Source organism: Acanthochromis polyacanthus, chromosome 6 (genome assembly GCF_021347895.1).
Source record: "Acanthochromis polyacanthus isolate Apoly-LR-REF ecotype Palm Island chromosome 6, KAUST_Apoly_ChrSc, whole genome shotgun sequence".
Lineage (NCBI taxonomy): Eukaryota > Metazoa > Chordata > Actinopteri > Pomacentridae > Acanthochromis > Acanthochromis polyacanthus.
The window spans coordinates 6,589,681-6,605,908 of record NC_067118.1 but is presented as its reverse complement, the minus strand read 5'-3'; the positions used below and the strand labels follow the sequence as shown (position 1 = coordinate 6,605,908).

Below are 16,228 nucleotides of genomic sequence, written 5' to 3'. Positions count from 1 at the left end.
GCTGTGAACATCCACACATTAAAACTATAACTCTGACATTAAGCTGCAGGCTAATATATCAACAAACATTCAAATGGTGAAGCGGCCCAGGAGAGGTGTCTCTCTAAAACCCTGCTTTAGTAGTCGAGGCTGTTTGCTTTGGTTTCCCATATGGAGTGTTTCTGTGAAGCAATTTGCAGCTACGAGACCTTCACTAGCAAAGACCATAAAACTAAACCTCACATCCTGAAATTGCAAGAGATAAAATGTTCTGAGACTCTCCTGAGAGAAACAGGGAGCAGCGGCAGCATTAGTAGTTTTTCATATCAGACGACATATTGTTTCTCTTTTCAACAAATTAATGAAAGTCTCACATATTCCCTGAATACATCTTTTAAAATTTCCACCCAAAATACCTCAAAGATAGTTAATTTTATTATGATTGTATAACATTCCTGCTCTAAATGGGCTGTTTCAGTGACTGTAGCTTTAAATGCACCCGAGTTGCTGCTGTCCCCGCCCACTTCAGGAAGAAGACTCTCTCTGCATCTCAGACTGATGCACAACAGCCGAGCATGAGGCAGCCGATATGAATTAATGTGTGAGACCAGGCCTTTCTTTTGCTTCTAACTGTCTTTCTAAGTGATCATTTAACGTGGAAATATCATGAAATTATCAGCTCAGCTGTTGTTATAAACCCGTCTGTTTGGTGAGTTCGTCAGAGAATGCTGCGGTTAAAAAAATCTGTATTGTAGCTTCAGTGTGCAATTTTGTCTGACAAACTCACCATACACAAGTTAAAAACAAAAAAATATCAGCTCGGAGAGAAAATTAGGAGCAACAAACAGATTTGAGCAATGGCATTAGTCATCAAAGTCATATTCTCATAGCTTCCCAGACATAGAAAACACACCAAAAATGGATTTTCACCATACTGGACCTCTCTTAACAAGCTTTTACTCAAATATCTCTATTAAATATAGCCATCAAAGTCCAAAGAAAACAGAAATTCAACATTCAACACCTGCAATATCTAAAATACAATAACGATGTCTTTATTTGCTTGTACATCTGGATGCACTCTGAAAGGACACTCAGGTCAGGTGGGAGGTGATTAGCGTAGCTTAGCATACAGAGTGAAAGCAAAGGGAAACAGCTAGCCTGCCTGACTGCACCGACATTTCCAGTCTATTTAGTGTCAGAATCACATCAGATTTTGTCAGCTGTGACATGATGAATTGTAATATGACACCACTATCAAACTTTCTTTCACTCTGCCAGGAAAACTGTATTTCCTCTTTTTCTGTTATGAAAATAACTATAGGTTACTATTAAGTTCTGCTCTGTCCTCAGCCCCTAATTTAGAAACTATCATCCTGCAGTATAGTTGACCATTTATGTCAATAATAATGGAAAATACATTAAATCATCTGTACTACTCTCCTGGCGCAAGGTGATTAGCTTAGCTTAGCATAAAGACTGAAAGCAAATGGAAACAGCTAGCCTGCCTGACTTTGCACTGGCACTTCCAGGACAACACCACCACTCAAGTGAAATAGGAACTGACCTCTGATTTGATGTAGGAATTTTAGCTAAAAAGTGGTTGGGAATAATTACAGACATTTGCACAGAGCAAGACTTTGGACACTTTCTGAAGTTAAAGTAAAAAAAGACAAGTTTACATTTTAAGAAAAGGGACTTTTTCAAATGATAATATTGTGCTCCCTTATTTTTCACAGGGATTCCATAGGATTTCTTCTTTCTACAGCTCTATAGCACACAATACACATTAGAAAATTCATTTTCTGAGTAAACCAGCCCGGGTATCTGCTCTTGATTACACTCTTTATGCTAAACTAAGCTGTTGACTCTAGCCTCACACTTTAAACAAAATAAGAGGCACATCAGCGAATCAAAACCAAAGTATTACCCATATTACCACAAAGACCTTAAAACCACATAAATAATCTATAGAATATTGTTGTAAATAAAGCAAAAATAAATTCATAGTTTCACTTTTGTACATTATCCCGCTAAAGAAAACAAAGTTGAGTGTCACAGTGCAGATAAGTCAGCCAGGAGGAGGGAGGGTGATCTGTGATGGGCAACTTCTGTCAAGACTTTTCTTTAATATTCAGTTATTAATGATGTGGTTTGGCTTAAATGCTGTTTCTTCAAAGGGACATGACTGTTGCCCAATCACGGGCCTCCACGGAGGGAGGCGGGGACAAGCAGGGCCAATCAGAGCAGCCATGAGGGACTCGCACACAGGACACGGTAACTCCATGAAGATCCAGAACATCGTGATGCCCCAAAAGTGTCATAATTTAAAAATTTAACCTGCTAGAACTGGTCACATCCAACAGAAACAAATTAATTATTAGACTAAATTTATCAAATGATTAAGCTGAGGTGACACAAGGCTGGTATCCATCCACCTGTTGTTATGCGGCTCATTCCAGATTTGGAGGACTGGTTACAACTTGCAGATCATAGAATGTCTACAATGACACAAAACATTCAGTCACAGGTATCTGGAACTGAATGATATAGTATTTTACTTTATGATCAAAACAACAAAAGTCAGACAAAAAAACAATAAAAACAAGACAAAATATTACAAAAATGAGACACAAAGTGATAGAAAAATGAGAAAACTGACATAAAATTAAACAAGAGACAAAAAATAGACAAAAAAGTTACAAAGCGACAAAAAAATGAACAAACGACACAATCGAGAAAAAAATGACAAAAGCGAGAAAACAAAACAACAAAAAAGTAAACAAACTACACAAGGAAGACAAAAAACACAGAACCACACAAATGATACACAAAACAACAAGCGGAACACAAAATGACCAAAAATAAACACAAGCAATATAAAAAGAAAACACAAAACGACAAAAACATGAGACAAACAACAAAAGTGAGACAAAAAAAAACAACAAAAACAAGACAATATATGACAAAAACGTGACACAAAATGACAAAAGAACAATAAACAATCTAGTATTTTACTTTATGATCAAAACAACTTGTCATGGTCTGGAAATTATTCTAAATTTATAGTTTTACAAATTTACAGTTAGCCGTTAATGTCTTCTCTGTCATTTTTACTCTTTACAAAGTCGTCTTGTGGGCTGGATTGGATCAGTTTTGGCCTGCGAGCCGCATGTTTCACATCCCTGATTTTTGGCATCCATCCTGGCTTCATACTGCACAAAATATATTTCTGAGTTGTCTCTACTTCTAGCCATGTTTGGTTTGTTTCTATCAGGTGCAGGACTTTATGTTGGAGTTAAAAATGAGCCATCAGTGAGTAAAACAATGACAGAAGTAGAGAAACGCCTAGAACATGCCTAGATGAGTCTCGTGTCCTGTGTGACTTAACAATGCAGGAGGCCAGATATTGACTGCTCGGTAGTTCTTAGAAGATCAATATATGACAAAAGCCAAGACGTGAACAGGACAGAAACATTCAGGGGGAAGCAGCTGAAGCAGGGAGCCTGAAAAGAACCAGAATCCACAGTTAATCTGCTGGGATGGAGCCTGGCGGTGGAGGTGAGCGTTTCCCAGGAGTCCAGTGTTACTTAGTGTGAAGTGCAGAAATATTCCTTTACCAGACTTTGCTCAAAAGGCTGAAGTGAGTTTAGATAAACCATAAAAGCACATTTCAGGCAGCGCCGGCGTATCACAGAGTGTCTGTGGTGAACCAGTGATCACTGGTGATCACAGTGTGCTTCCACAGCAACGTGCTGCATGTAGCCGCTAAACACAACTTCATGCTACGAAAAATGGTACCAAATGGTGTCCTCCAATTCTGATATAAATTTACCAGGTGTCTGCTACATCACGTGACAGCGCCATGACAGCAGTCTCTGAGGTGACAACAACACACCCACACAGGTCTTTACTGCTACTAAATCCACCTTCTACGATTATATGAACACTGAGAACTTCAGTTTAGCTACATTTATGTTGGAATCTATAATTGTTGAATTTTCACTGATCAGCCACCGTTAACCAACCATACAGCCGCCTGTCAAGCGTTCAGTTACTTAAAATGCTAAAGCAAGGCACAAAAAGTTTCTATAATTCTCAAAATAATCTGCATTTGAAGAGTTTGGAGTCTTTTGTTTAATTAAACCAAAAACATAAGAGCAGAAGAAATGTATTTAACTTTGCATTTACTGTATATAATGTACACTACTGTTCAAAATTTGGGGTCACTTAGAAATGTCCTTATTTTTGAAAGAAAATCTTTTTTTTTCTGTGAAGATAACATTAATGAATGATAAATCCAGTGTAGACATTGTTAATGTGGTAAATGACTATTCTAGCTGGAAACGGCTGATTAATGGAATATCTCCATAGAGGTACAGAGGAACATTTCCAGCAACCATCACTCCTGTGTTCTAATGCTACATTGTGTTAGCTAATGGTGTTGAAAGGCTCATTGATGATTAGAAAACCCTTGTGCAGTTATGTTAGCACATGTATAAAAGTGTGAGTTTTCATGGAAAACATGAAATTGACTGGGTGACCCCAAACTTTTGAAAGTTCCTCTGTACCCCTAGGTAGATATTCTATTAAAAATCAGCCGTTTCCAGTTAGAACAGTCATTTACCACATTAACAACGTCTAGACTGGATTTATCATTTATTTAATGTTATCTTCATTGAAAAAATAAGATTTTCTTTCAAAAATAAGGACAATTCAAACTGACCACAAACTTTTGAACAGTAGTGTAAATAAATAATATTAATACAAATAAAAAATAGCAATTAAAATACACTTGCTCAAAAGCTGAAACACTATAGACCTTTTTCCGAAACGTCATCATCGAACGTCACCACCGGTCACCGCCCCTAGCAACGCGATACCGCCATTTTAAGAGGGGTATGCTTTGCCTTGACGACCATTACTTTCCCACCTTTCCCACCCGATTTGAACGACCAAAAGCAGATATGCCCAAAACCTGCGCTGTTTTTGGCTGTAGTTCTCATTCATGGAGCAACAAGAACATTTCCTTTTACAGAATTCCGACTGGAAAGGGCCAGAAAAGGACTTTATAGCTCAAAGCATTGAGGCGGATTAACAATGATGGAACTACATGGAGCCCACAGTCAAAATGGTCCTATGTTTGCAGTCAGCATTTCGTCAATGGTATGTTGTGTTTCATGAAATTATTACCCCTTAACTGATTTTCTGAAATTATTAATTAATAAGCTTAACCCGTTGCGCTTCAGTTGTGCTTCAGTGTCCCGCCCGTGGTACACTTTGAGATCTGCATAAACAATTTGCTAAATGTCTGAAACTGCAAACGCAATTATACAAACACTATACGCCGATGGAAAGCTTAGATTCTCATGAATCCGCCGGTATAAACCACTTTCAGATGTGATTACCACAGCGGGTAATATAAACACATTTGTCCGACAAACAACGAATATCCATCCATCCGTTCTCTATACACGGCTTCAACGCACACAGCGCGACTCACATTTCCGGGTTCATTATTACACACGGATGAAAATATTCCACAAAAAACGGCCATAATCCAACCTTGGACATCCAGACGAAACAAGCCAGTAACATATTTTGTCCAAAACATGTCTTGAAGTCGGTATATAATCCACGAATAGGTTGTTTTCAAGGAAATGCACCTCGCGATGCGCGTCCAATATTCCCTGTATTTCTCGTCATATTTTTATTTACAAATAGAATATTAGCGATTTTTTGTACTGAAAATGGCTGGAATTAACTGCAGCTTATGATGTCTATAATTATCTGAAATGTTGAGGGCTAGCTACTTAGCTTAGGCTAGTGCTAGCTGTGCTTCCCAAAAAAAGTCAGGGGTCTTTCTACTCACACTGCTATTTTTTAACACTCCTAAACTCAATACTGAACAAACAAGTCTCCCTTCTCTCCTCCCTTTCGTTCTGCAAACTACTATGCTGTAATCAGCAGCACTGTCCTCATTATTGTTAGCACCTCATACCCTTGTGCCTAGGGTGGGTAGAGCTCATTTACAGGTATCTGACTCTTAGTTTTGATAATGCACATCTAACTAATATACATAAACTACTTCCACTTGAAATTAAAAGGTGTAATGGCTCACCCCGTTAGCTTAACATTAGCTTAGCATAGCGGAGCTGGTGTAGCTGTATCTTACAAGGCATTTATCATTCTGACATTGACCTGTATGCACAAAAACATATAAATATAAGCATACCACAAAGAAAACGTATGAGTCCAGGCTTTTATAAGTCTTCATCTTCTCCATTGTGTGGATGCCTGGGCTGTTGATAAAGTACTCATAAATGGAGTGCCATTGAAGATCTGGCCACGTAGTAGGGTCGTTTTCCGATGATCCCAGTGCAATTTGGTACGGACATGATTGCAAATCAACCAGTTCTATTTTTTCTTTATACCGTAGCTTGGCTTTTGGCTCAAGATTTCCGAAACAATCACCAGACATTTTTCTCCGGGTCAAAACCGCGTGGTTTCGGCGGTCAAATCACGGTTGCTAAGGACTTTGTGTCCCCCTCTTTTAATGGCGGTGTGCGTTGCTAAGGAAGGTGTGGTCATGTGTCCCAGATTCTGATGTCATTGCGAAAAGGTCTATATTATAGCCTCAAGTTTAGCATTTACCCATCACCATGTTGGTCTTGTGCATCTGATTGGACTCGTCTTCAAAATGAGGATCTGTTTTTATCGTGAACTTTATTCTAAAAAGTTCTGAGTTTTTAAGAGTTTGTTGTCTGTTAAAATCTGCAACAACTAAAAGCTTGACAGACGTAGCAGCGGCTAACGGCTAATTAGCTCATAGGCTGCCTGTGTGTTCTGTTGCCGGTCATGCTAGCTTCCAGGATTAGCTTTAGTGGCTACAGTGCACGTGAGAGCGGCAGCTACAGCTACTGAGCATGCTCTCTGAGACTGTAACTGAAGTGTGGCTCACGCAGGTGGAGCCGGCACAGGAATGGCCACCGGCGCAGAGGCCGCTGGCGCCGCCGTCCCCGACCCGGACGCCGGCTTGGGCACCGGCACGGGCGAGGACGCCAGAATTTGCTGCAAGCGGCGTTTGGGCTGCAGCGCCTTCAGAGGGTTGAATCTGAGGAGGGAAAGACGAGAGAGAGGAGGACACCAGAGCTACAGATTGATCCTCAGCAGTAAAACCAGCAAACAGACGTCCTGGCTCCGGTTCAAACTGCATTCATCGGCCTGTGACCCATATGAAGCATCAGCTGGAGCAGAGTTCTGATTAAAACACACACAATCGCTTGACGGTTGTGATTATTCAGCTGGTCAGCCGGTGCCAGAGATGCTTTCTGAGGTATGAAAGTGCTGACTGTGTTAACCGGGACCACCCCAGTAAATCAACAGTCAGTTTAAATTAAGTCCAGCGACCCGGTACATTCTGTACTACTGCAGCAGAACCCTGAAATCTGAGCCTGAATGCCTTAATGGACAAGCAGAAATAAGCCCTGAATCCCAGCAGACACCATGTTATCCCCTAACCTGCGTCCGGTAAACAGGAAGTCCAGCAGCTGCAGGAGGAAACATCAATACATTCAATAAACTGTGTGTTAGTCCACTACAGCTGTTTTTTTTTAGGTTCATTTTCCCGTCAATGAAACCACAACTCCTCCATCAGAACTAGAGCTGATATAAGAAACTAAAATACTGATATAACCATGAAGGCAAAGAGAAGTAGAGGAGGTCTGAAAGAACTTGAAGCAGAGTGGTCTGACCCACCTTCTGTCCGTTTAGAAAAAAAATGGTTCAAAGTTTAGTCTTTTGAAGAACAGTCTAACATTCACTGTAACACTGTATTTGACTAGTGGGTTAGATCACTTTGTCAGTAAAATCTAGGCCGTAAAATATTACAGGAATTATATAAAACTCAGTTTGAGGTTTTTTTTGTTTGTTAGACTATTTTGCTTCTAACACCCTCATGTCATTTTGCAAGTTTTCAGTCATTTAAAAAAAGTTTTCAGTTCTTTCTTAACAGATTAAAGTAATTTTTGAAGTCATTTTAGGAAGAGGGCTGCACAGTGGTGTAATGGTTAGCACTTTCGCCTTGAAGCAAGAAGATCCCCGGTTCGTGTTCCCGTCTTCCGAGGATCTTTCTGCATGGAGTTTGCATGTTCTCCCTGAGCATGCGTGGGTTTTCTCCGGGTACTCCGGCTTCCTCCCACAGTCCAAAAATATGCTGAGGTTAATTGAGTACTCTAAATTGCCCGTAGGTGTGAATGTGAGTGTGATTGTTTGTCTGTATATGTAGCCCTGTGATAGACTGGCGACCTGTCCAGGGTGTCCCCTGCCTTCGCCCGAGTCAGCTGGGATAGACTCCAGCACCCCCCACGACCCTAATGAGGATAAAGCGGTGTATGGAGAATGGATTTTGGGAAGATATTTTTAATGTCTGACAACTTTTGTGTAATTGTGGACACATTTTCTGTGGTCTTGAATCATTTCCCACTCATTTTAGACAAATTTTCGGTCATTTTGGATGATTTTAAAGCATCTTGGAAAAATGTTGTGTTATTCTGCAAAATTTCAGTCATTCTGGATAATTTTCAAGCATTTCAGAGAAATTCTGACTGATTGTCAATCATTTTCCAGTCATTTTAGACTATTTTCCTGTCATTCTGGATGAATATTCCTTTCTTTAGATCATTTCTGGAAAGTTTGCTGTAATTCTGGATCATTTTCAAGTAATTTTAGACACATTTTGGATCATTTTTGAAGTGTCTTGGACAATAAGGGTTTGGAAGCAGAGTGGTCTGTCCCACTTTCTGTAGTTTTTGAGTGTTTTCAAGAGTGGTCTAACATCCACTGTAACATTATATTTGGGTTGTGGGTTAGACCACTCTGCTTCTAACCCCCTCTCATATCACTCTGCAAGTTTTCAGTCATTTAAAAAAAATGTTTTCAGTTCATTCTGAACAAATTTAAGTATTTTTGTACATTTTGAAAAGATTTTTGTCATTTCTGATCAATTTTGTGTCATTCTGAACACATTTTCATCATTTAGGTCATTTCTGGAATACTTTCCGTCATTCTGGGTCATTTTCATTTTGGACACAGTTTGAATAATTCTGGATAATTTTTGAAGCACGTTGGACAATAAGGGTTTGGAAGCAGAGTGGTCTGGCCCACTTTCTGTAGTTTTTGAGAAAAATGGGTTCAAAGTTTTGTGATTCCAAGAATGGTCTAACATTCACTGTAACGCTATATTTGGGTTGTGGGTTAGAGCACTTTGTCAGTAAAATCTAGATAGCAAAATATTACAGAAATGATATAAAATTCAGTTCAGGTTTTCTGTGGGTTAGACCACTCTGATCTTTATGGTGCCACTTTCTAGTCTTTTTTAGTTTTAAATATGAGCTTATTATATCTGACATTTTATATTTAGTCATTTCAAATCTGCCTTGAAGGCTCTTTCTTTGCTACAAGCTGTAATTAATGGCTTCATCGATGGGTAATAAATGATTTATTAATGTTTTATGCATCAGTCATAAACTATACATTAGAACCAACTCATCTCATTCTGCCAGTGTCTCAGTTTTAATTCTTAAAACATCCCCATATGTCAGATAAATGTAAACCGGCAAGAAAAATGTTTGGAACTCAACCTTAAGGAACAAATTTTGCATTAATAAAGTCATTAATCACAACTCACAAACCACGTGTTCAGGTGATCTTATTAGAAAGCGAAAACAAGTTGTGTAATAGTTCTAAGAACAGCTGGTTGAACTGGAGAAAAGCTGTGCTGTTAGAAAGATTTTAAATAATTACGCTACAAACATGCAGAACTCACATGGTATACAAAACTGAACTAAAGAGGTCAGATAGTCAGAGAAAATAAGCAGCTGATGAAAGAACACTGTAGGAACACATTTACAGCTTCAGTGCAGCTGCAGCTGTTTGAAACATCTGGATCTGTAATAACGCATCTCTCAGAGTTGCACTGAAGCTTCTTACAGTTTCTTTACAGCAACGTAGGAAGCTTCAGCCCTGCAAGGGAGCGTTCTCAGAACATTACCTACTAGTTTTACGTTTTAAGCATATTTATCATTTCTAATAATGTTCCTGTGAGGTTAAAAGTGAACTACGACAGAACGTTTTAACATTCAGAGGATGTTTGGAGGATGTTGTCAGATTATGTTCCATGATAACTAAAGAAGAACGTTCTCAAACCAACATTCAGAAAATGTTCTCCAGATGTTATCGAGGCCTCAGAAGACAGAATGTGTTTTTATAAAATGTTGCTGTAAATAAAACTATTAACAGAGGTGGAACATTTTACCTGCAATGTTCTGAGAATGTTTTGTGGATGCTGATGTTGAGAACGCTCTTCTATAAAACGTTCCTACAATGTTACATGATAACAAAGGAAGGACGCTCTAGATGCAATACTTGTAAAATGAACATCTTTCTAGCGTCTTTACAGAACTTTTCCTGCTTTAAAGAGCAACATTCTGGGTCCTAAAAAAAGTTCCAACTGAAAACATTAGTAGAACTTTCTCACAATGTTTTTAGAACAAAACTAATTCCTGCTGGGGTGTCTTTACTATGAATCAACAAAGGTGGAACATTTCACCTGCAATGTTCTGGGGATGTTTTGGGGATGTTGCTGTTGAGAACATCCTTCTATAAAACGTTCCCATAATGTTAAAGGACAACAAATGAAGAATGTTTTCAATTAAAATGACTGAAGGACATTTTTAGAGACTTAAGAAGTGTTCAGAATATGTTAGAACTTCCTCAAGACTACTGTCAAAGAAAAAATGGCTATTTTGAAGATTTTTTTTTTGTTTACTCCATAAATTCCATCACAGTTTGATGTTTTATCCTGAGTGTACAGCAGAATCCAAACCTTAAACTGCTGCTGTTTATATACAATAAGATCAAGAAGAAGGAACTGGACTTAGCTGAGTAACATCTGTTGCTTTAAATTTGTGGTTCACATTTGACATTATTTATAAGCCTTAAATCCAAGCAGTAATTTTGCCACCAGAGTCTACCATCCTGTCACCCTTTCAGTGATAATAAATGCTGACTTCTGCGTGTTTCCTGTAATGTGACCTGATCTCGGCTAATGCACCAAAACAAATGATTCGTTCCTGCACTAATTCTGCTCGTTACGGACCGAAAAAGCTCCAGATGATGAACTCATGGAGCTGGTTGGACAATAAAGAGTGTGCAGAGCTGGAAATGTTTTTAATGTTTACCACATCCATCAATCCTAGTATGCAATCTAAAAACAAAGAAAAAAGCCTTGAATGTAGGAAAATCCAAACCTCTGACTGATAAGTTACTGAGGCTTAGTTGAGTAACATAAACACACATTTTAGAACACAAATTACAGTGCAATAATGTTTGTTCTGCAAATGAGGGATGTTTGTGGCTCATATTTGGCTAATCTTGGTTAATGCACCAAAACAACTGCTTTGTTCCTGCAGCAATTCTGCTTGATATGGATCCAAATCACCTCTGAGGCAGAGCTGCATTTTGCTGTTGCTGTAAGTTGTTTACTCTTATTTGCATCCTGCACAAGGTCAGTCATTTTTATTCCCTGTATCCATGAACAAAGTCATGATTGCTTCAAGTCCTACAGAACATGCAACGGCTGCGTCCGTCTCCTGGTGATTCCTAAATATCATTGCTTCTTTCTTCTAGTTGCAGAAGTAGGACTCAGTTGCAGCACATTTTTGAGCATTCAGCACGGATTAAGTTGTCCACTGCTACCTTACGCTGCACCACTTCTCAAAAGACAGATCCTGATTGGCTACCTACCGGCGAGAACCCGACGTAGACCTCCGATTGGCTGGAGCAGGAGCAGACATGGAGCCGGACGAGGTCTAGTGCCACCTCAGGTTGTCTTTCTGTCCTCACTTCTCCTCCTCGTCCTTCAGCTCAGCACTGGGAGCCTGAAGCCTGCAGGAGAAAGACGAGAAATTTCACATACACCAGTCAGGCTGAGTTTCTGCTGAGACATCCAGAGCTGCTGCTGCTGCTGCTGAGTCAAGCTGACACCGACTGGACATGAGCGGCCAATCAGCTCCCAGCCATGTGGGGAAACCAACCAATCACCCGCCCCATCTCAGCCCAAACACCGAGCGAGGGGAGGCTGTGTGTCCTTATGTCTATAAAGACTTTCTGCTCCCATGAGCCTCTTTGGAAGCATACAACACAGATGTGGCGTCTCATAAACGTTTAATGCCAGTCGGAGACCCTGCAAAGCTCACGGCGTCGCTATTAAAAGCCGATAAAGACGTGCATGTCGCAGGTTTGTGACTCAGCTGTGGTGTAAATGAATCTAAAAATACATCCGGAGATGCAATCCTGTCAGCATCTGGTGGGAGCCGGGCAGGCAAAGGGAAAAAGGAAAAGCACAAGCAGGAGGAAGAGGATTATTCTCATCTATTATACATCAAACACAACTTGGGAGGCTCTTGACTTGCAGCTCTGTGAATGTGAGTGAATGTGAGTGAATGTGAGTCCTGCTGTGACACTTGGATGTGTTGCGTTGTCTTTTTGCCAAACCACGACCGACCCAGAGACAGGTGTCCTCTCTCACACTGCAGCCGGAGAACAAGGACATGTGGATTAATGGAAACTGAGCCTTTTATTCGCTCTCTCTGCTGCTTAAATAACAGGTTATTCATTCAAATCCTGTAGATACTTTTAAGCTGCCGTCCATCTGAGCTCTGCTTTAAATCCTCCTGCTCTCTGTCTTTACTACAGCTTTTCTCCTTCTACTGGTTCTAAAGAATCACAAGATACCCGATAAGAACTGTTCTGTCTCCAATATGTATTCACTTGTGAACAAAAGTTTAAATCTGCTTTTGAAGACCATATATATCATGGCAATCTTGAGTTATCCAATGACTACTCTTAATTATCTATGAGGGAATCATTGAAACACATGAATCTTGATTATTTCATGATTTATTAAAGGTCTTTTGGAAATTTAAGAAATCGTCTTTGTCAAAAATATACATACAGCAACTTCAGTTATCAATTTTTGTGATGTATAAAGCTGTGTTCATTATTAAATCTTCTTGGTAGCATGACCTCCTAACTTCTCGTAAGTTATTTCGATTGACTACAGCTGCTGACTGCGATTAATTAGAAGTCAAGAGCTGAGAGGATCCATGAAGAAGAAAGTTCTTCCTCTAGAAGCAGAACCTTAAAGCTCCACTCAAGTCTGCTGCTGATCACATGGACAAAGAAAAGACCTTGTGGAGGAAAGTTCTGTGGTCAGATGGAAGAAAAACTGATCAGAAATATGTTTGGAGGAGAGAAGGTGAGGCCTTTAACTCCAAGAACATAAAACCTACCGTCAAGCACGGTGGTGGCACTATTATGCCAGTCTAGAAGTGCTTCTGGACTGGATTCAGACTGTACTTTCTTAGGACTGGTGTATATTTGGTTTTAGTCTTGGTACTGCTGGTTTTGGATGTGATTTAAAGTTGGTTTAGGATTTATTTTACTCTGGATATGGTCCTGGATGAGGACTGGTTTCAGATGGTCTTGGACTTTTTTAAGGAGTAGTTAGATTTTGGTCCCAATTTTGTACGTGTTTTTTAGGATTGGTTTTGGCCTGTTTCTAAAACTGGTTTCAGTTTTGGTTTAGAACTGGTTTCACACTGTTGTGAGCATTTTTTGGACTGGTTTTAGGTTTGATTTTGGTTTTGATTTTAGAACTTTTTTGGACTGGTTCAGAAACACCAAACCTACCATCAAGCATGGTGGTGGCAGTATCATGCTCAATGGAACTGGAGCTCTACACAAAGCAAATGGAATAATGAAGAAGGAAGATTAAAACCTAAAACTATCAGCAGAAGGTTGATCTTGGACACAGTTGGATGTTTCAACAAGACAATGAGCCCAAACACACATCAGATGTGGTAAAGAAATGGTTCCGTTTTTGATTTTACAGCCCCATATTTGAAGTGCGATATTTAATATGTCTGCCCAATATTTGGATTAAAGGGCCCCTGATTTTATCTATGTTACTTGATTTAAGGGCCGCATATTAGAGGTGGGTTACTGCAACAACACCAGCAACAACAGCTAATGTACTTGATTCAGGGGCCTCATATTTTATTTAAGTTACTTGACTTAGGAGCCCCAAATTTGGAGTTTGATACTAAATACATTGACTCCACATATGAGGTTAGTTTCTTGACTTATGAGCCCTGAAGAACAGATTTTCTTTGTGTTTGTGATCGTTCAGAGTTCAACATTGTGCTGAATCATGGGAGCTGAGATGCAAGCGATGGCTAAGGCTAACTAGCCTAGCTTAGCACAGCAGCCTCTGACTAGTGACATTCAGTTTTTTTATAAAGCTAGCTGTAAATCATATACTGAAATAAATTCAATGAGAGATACCTGAATCAAACAAACTAAATTTACATTTATTTTTTTAGTACATACTGTGTTTTCCATATAGCATTTAAGAGTTTTTGTGAAAATAGTGATAAATATTGAGCTATAAAGAGTATAAAATTAAGGTTTCATAGCTATATAATCACTGTATCCGACGACGTAGTGCAGTACTTTCTGTTTTGCAGCTTAAATAAGCTTAAATAATCTGCACAACAGAAAGTACTGCATTACATCATCTGATACAGTGATTACAGTAGTTGCAGTACTGATCGTTTGACTGTTGTACTCCACACGGCGTGACGTCGGCTTCTGGAAGGCAGCATGTTATCGTGCTGCTCTGGTTGCTGTCACAACACATCAAACCAGGCCAGAGCACATCATACAGGATTTATTAAGTCAGGCCTGTTACGTAACACCATGCAAGCAGATTCTGCCACAGACAGACAGCAGGTGCAAGAAAGAGGGAAAAAAAGAGATGCGAGGTGAAAGAGGAGGATGATACTCTGGACACTAATCTGTATCTGCAGCAGAGGAGTCACTGCAGTTTCTCCTATAAAAGACATCGTGTCCTTGCCTTCTAAGCACAGAGTGACCTTGACAAATCTCAGAGCAAACGTTCTGCAGTGTCGCTGCATGAAAACACCTGCAGCAGAAAACTGTAAGAACACCAAATGCACGAAAAGAGCGTAGACGCAGAGACAAAGGAGTAATAAATCTTAACTTCTCATCCAGACTGCAGCAACTCACGACTCGCACCTCATGGGTCGGACGGAAGGAGGAGGTGTGGAGGGAATATATGACTCATAGAAGCTCAAAGCCTCATCAGGACGGTGGAGGTCTACAAACTGTCAGACAGCCCCGAGCTCCTCAACACTGAGTCACCAAAGCACCAGAGCAGCTCCTGCTGAGTGTTGGAGTGTCGCTCATCCCAAGACCCTCCGGTTCCTCAACTCTTTCTGGTGTTAATAAGTGAGAAGAACAGAATCTCTTTTAGTACTCGCTCTTGGGTTGTTTGTGATCATGCAGAGGCCCCCACAGTTACGGTTACTTGATTTATGAGAGCCATAATTCAGTTCAATTCACAGTATATTTCATCTCATATCATTTAACATAGTATGGTGAAGATTTTACAAATTTTAGACGGAGAACAGAAAAGCCAACTGTCCAAAACTGCCTTTGGGTTCCACATGAGCAAGCAGTCAGCAACAAGGGAAGGAACCAAAAAAAACAGCTGCTTTACTGGATTTAGGGGCCCCAGACTGGAGACGTGTCACTTGATTTATGGATCCACATTTGAGGTGCAGTACTTGATTCAGGGTTCCCACATTTTAGATAAGTTGCTTGATTTAGGGGCCGCATATTTTAGACATGTCGCTTGATTTAGGGGTTCCATATTTGTTGTATGACACTTGATTTAGTGGCCCCATATTTGAGGTGTATTATTTCATAAATGGGCCCCATATCTAAAGTGCATTAATTGATTTACGAGTCCCCATATTTTAGATAACCTACTTGATATAAGGGCTCCATATTTGGGGTGATTGACTTGATTTTGGGCCCCATATTTTAGACATGTTGCTTGATTTGGAGTATTAAATACATTGACTCCATATTTGAGGTGAGGTATTTGACTTTGGGGCCCTTTAGAACACATTTTATTTCCATCTGCTCTATGTTCGTGGTCGTGCAGAGGTCAACATTGTGCTGAGTCGTGGTTGCTGAGATCAGCAGTCTGTCATCTTGTACTAAGTGACCATATGCTGTCAACGTTCATTATTTTCAGTTTGACATAAAAGAAACATCATAGTTAATGCTATTCCATTTCAACACACCCAACAAGCAGGTC

At 39.8% G+C, this 16,228-nt stretch overlaps 1 protein-coding gene across 4 annotated transcripts in view; it reads right to left on the bottom strand.

Moving 5' to 3' along the window:
- snphb (syntaphilin b) overlaps positions 1-16,228 on the bottom strand; it is a 42,027-nt gene that overhangs the window by 15,960 nt on the left and 9,839 nt on the right. For 2 of the 4 annotated variants that reach the window (XM_051948963.1, XM_051948964.1), the window contains exons 2-3: positions 11,785-11,925; positions 6,941-7,093 (exon numbers count right to left, since the gene is read on the bottom strand). In XM_051948963.1, coding sequence (XP_051804923.1) covers positions 6,941-7,093; positions 11,785-11,834 — 203 coding nt within the window. In that variant the 5' untranslated portion in view covers positions 11,835-11,925. The remainder of the gene's footprint in view (positions 1-6,940; positions 7,094-11,784; positions 11,926-16,228) is intronic. The other 2 variants (XM_051948965.1, XM_022220590.2) reach the window with 1 other exon arrangement.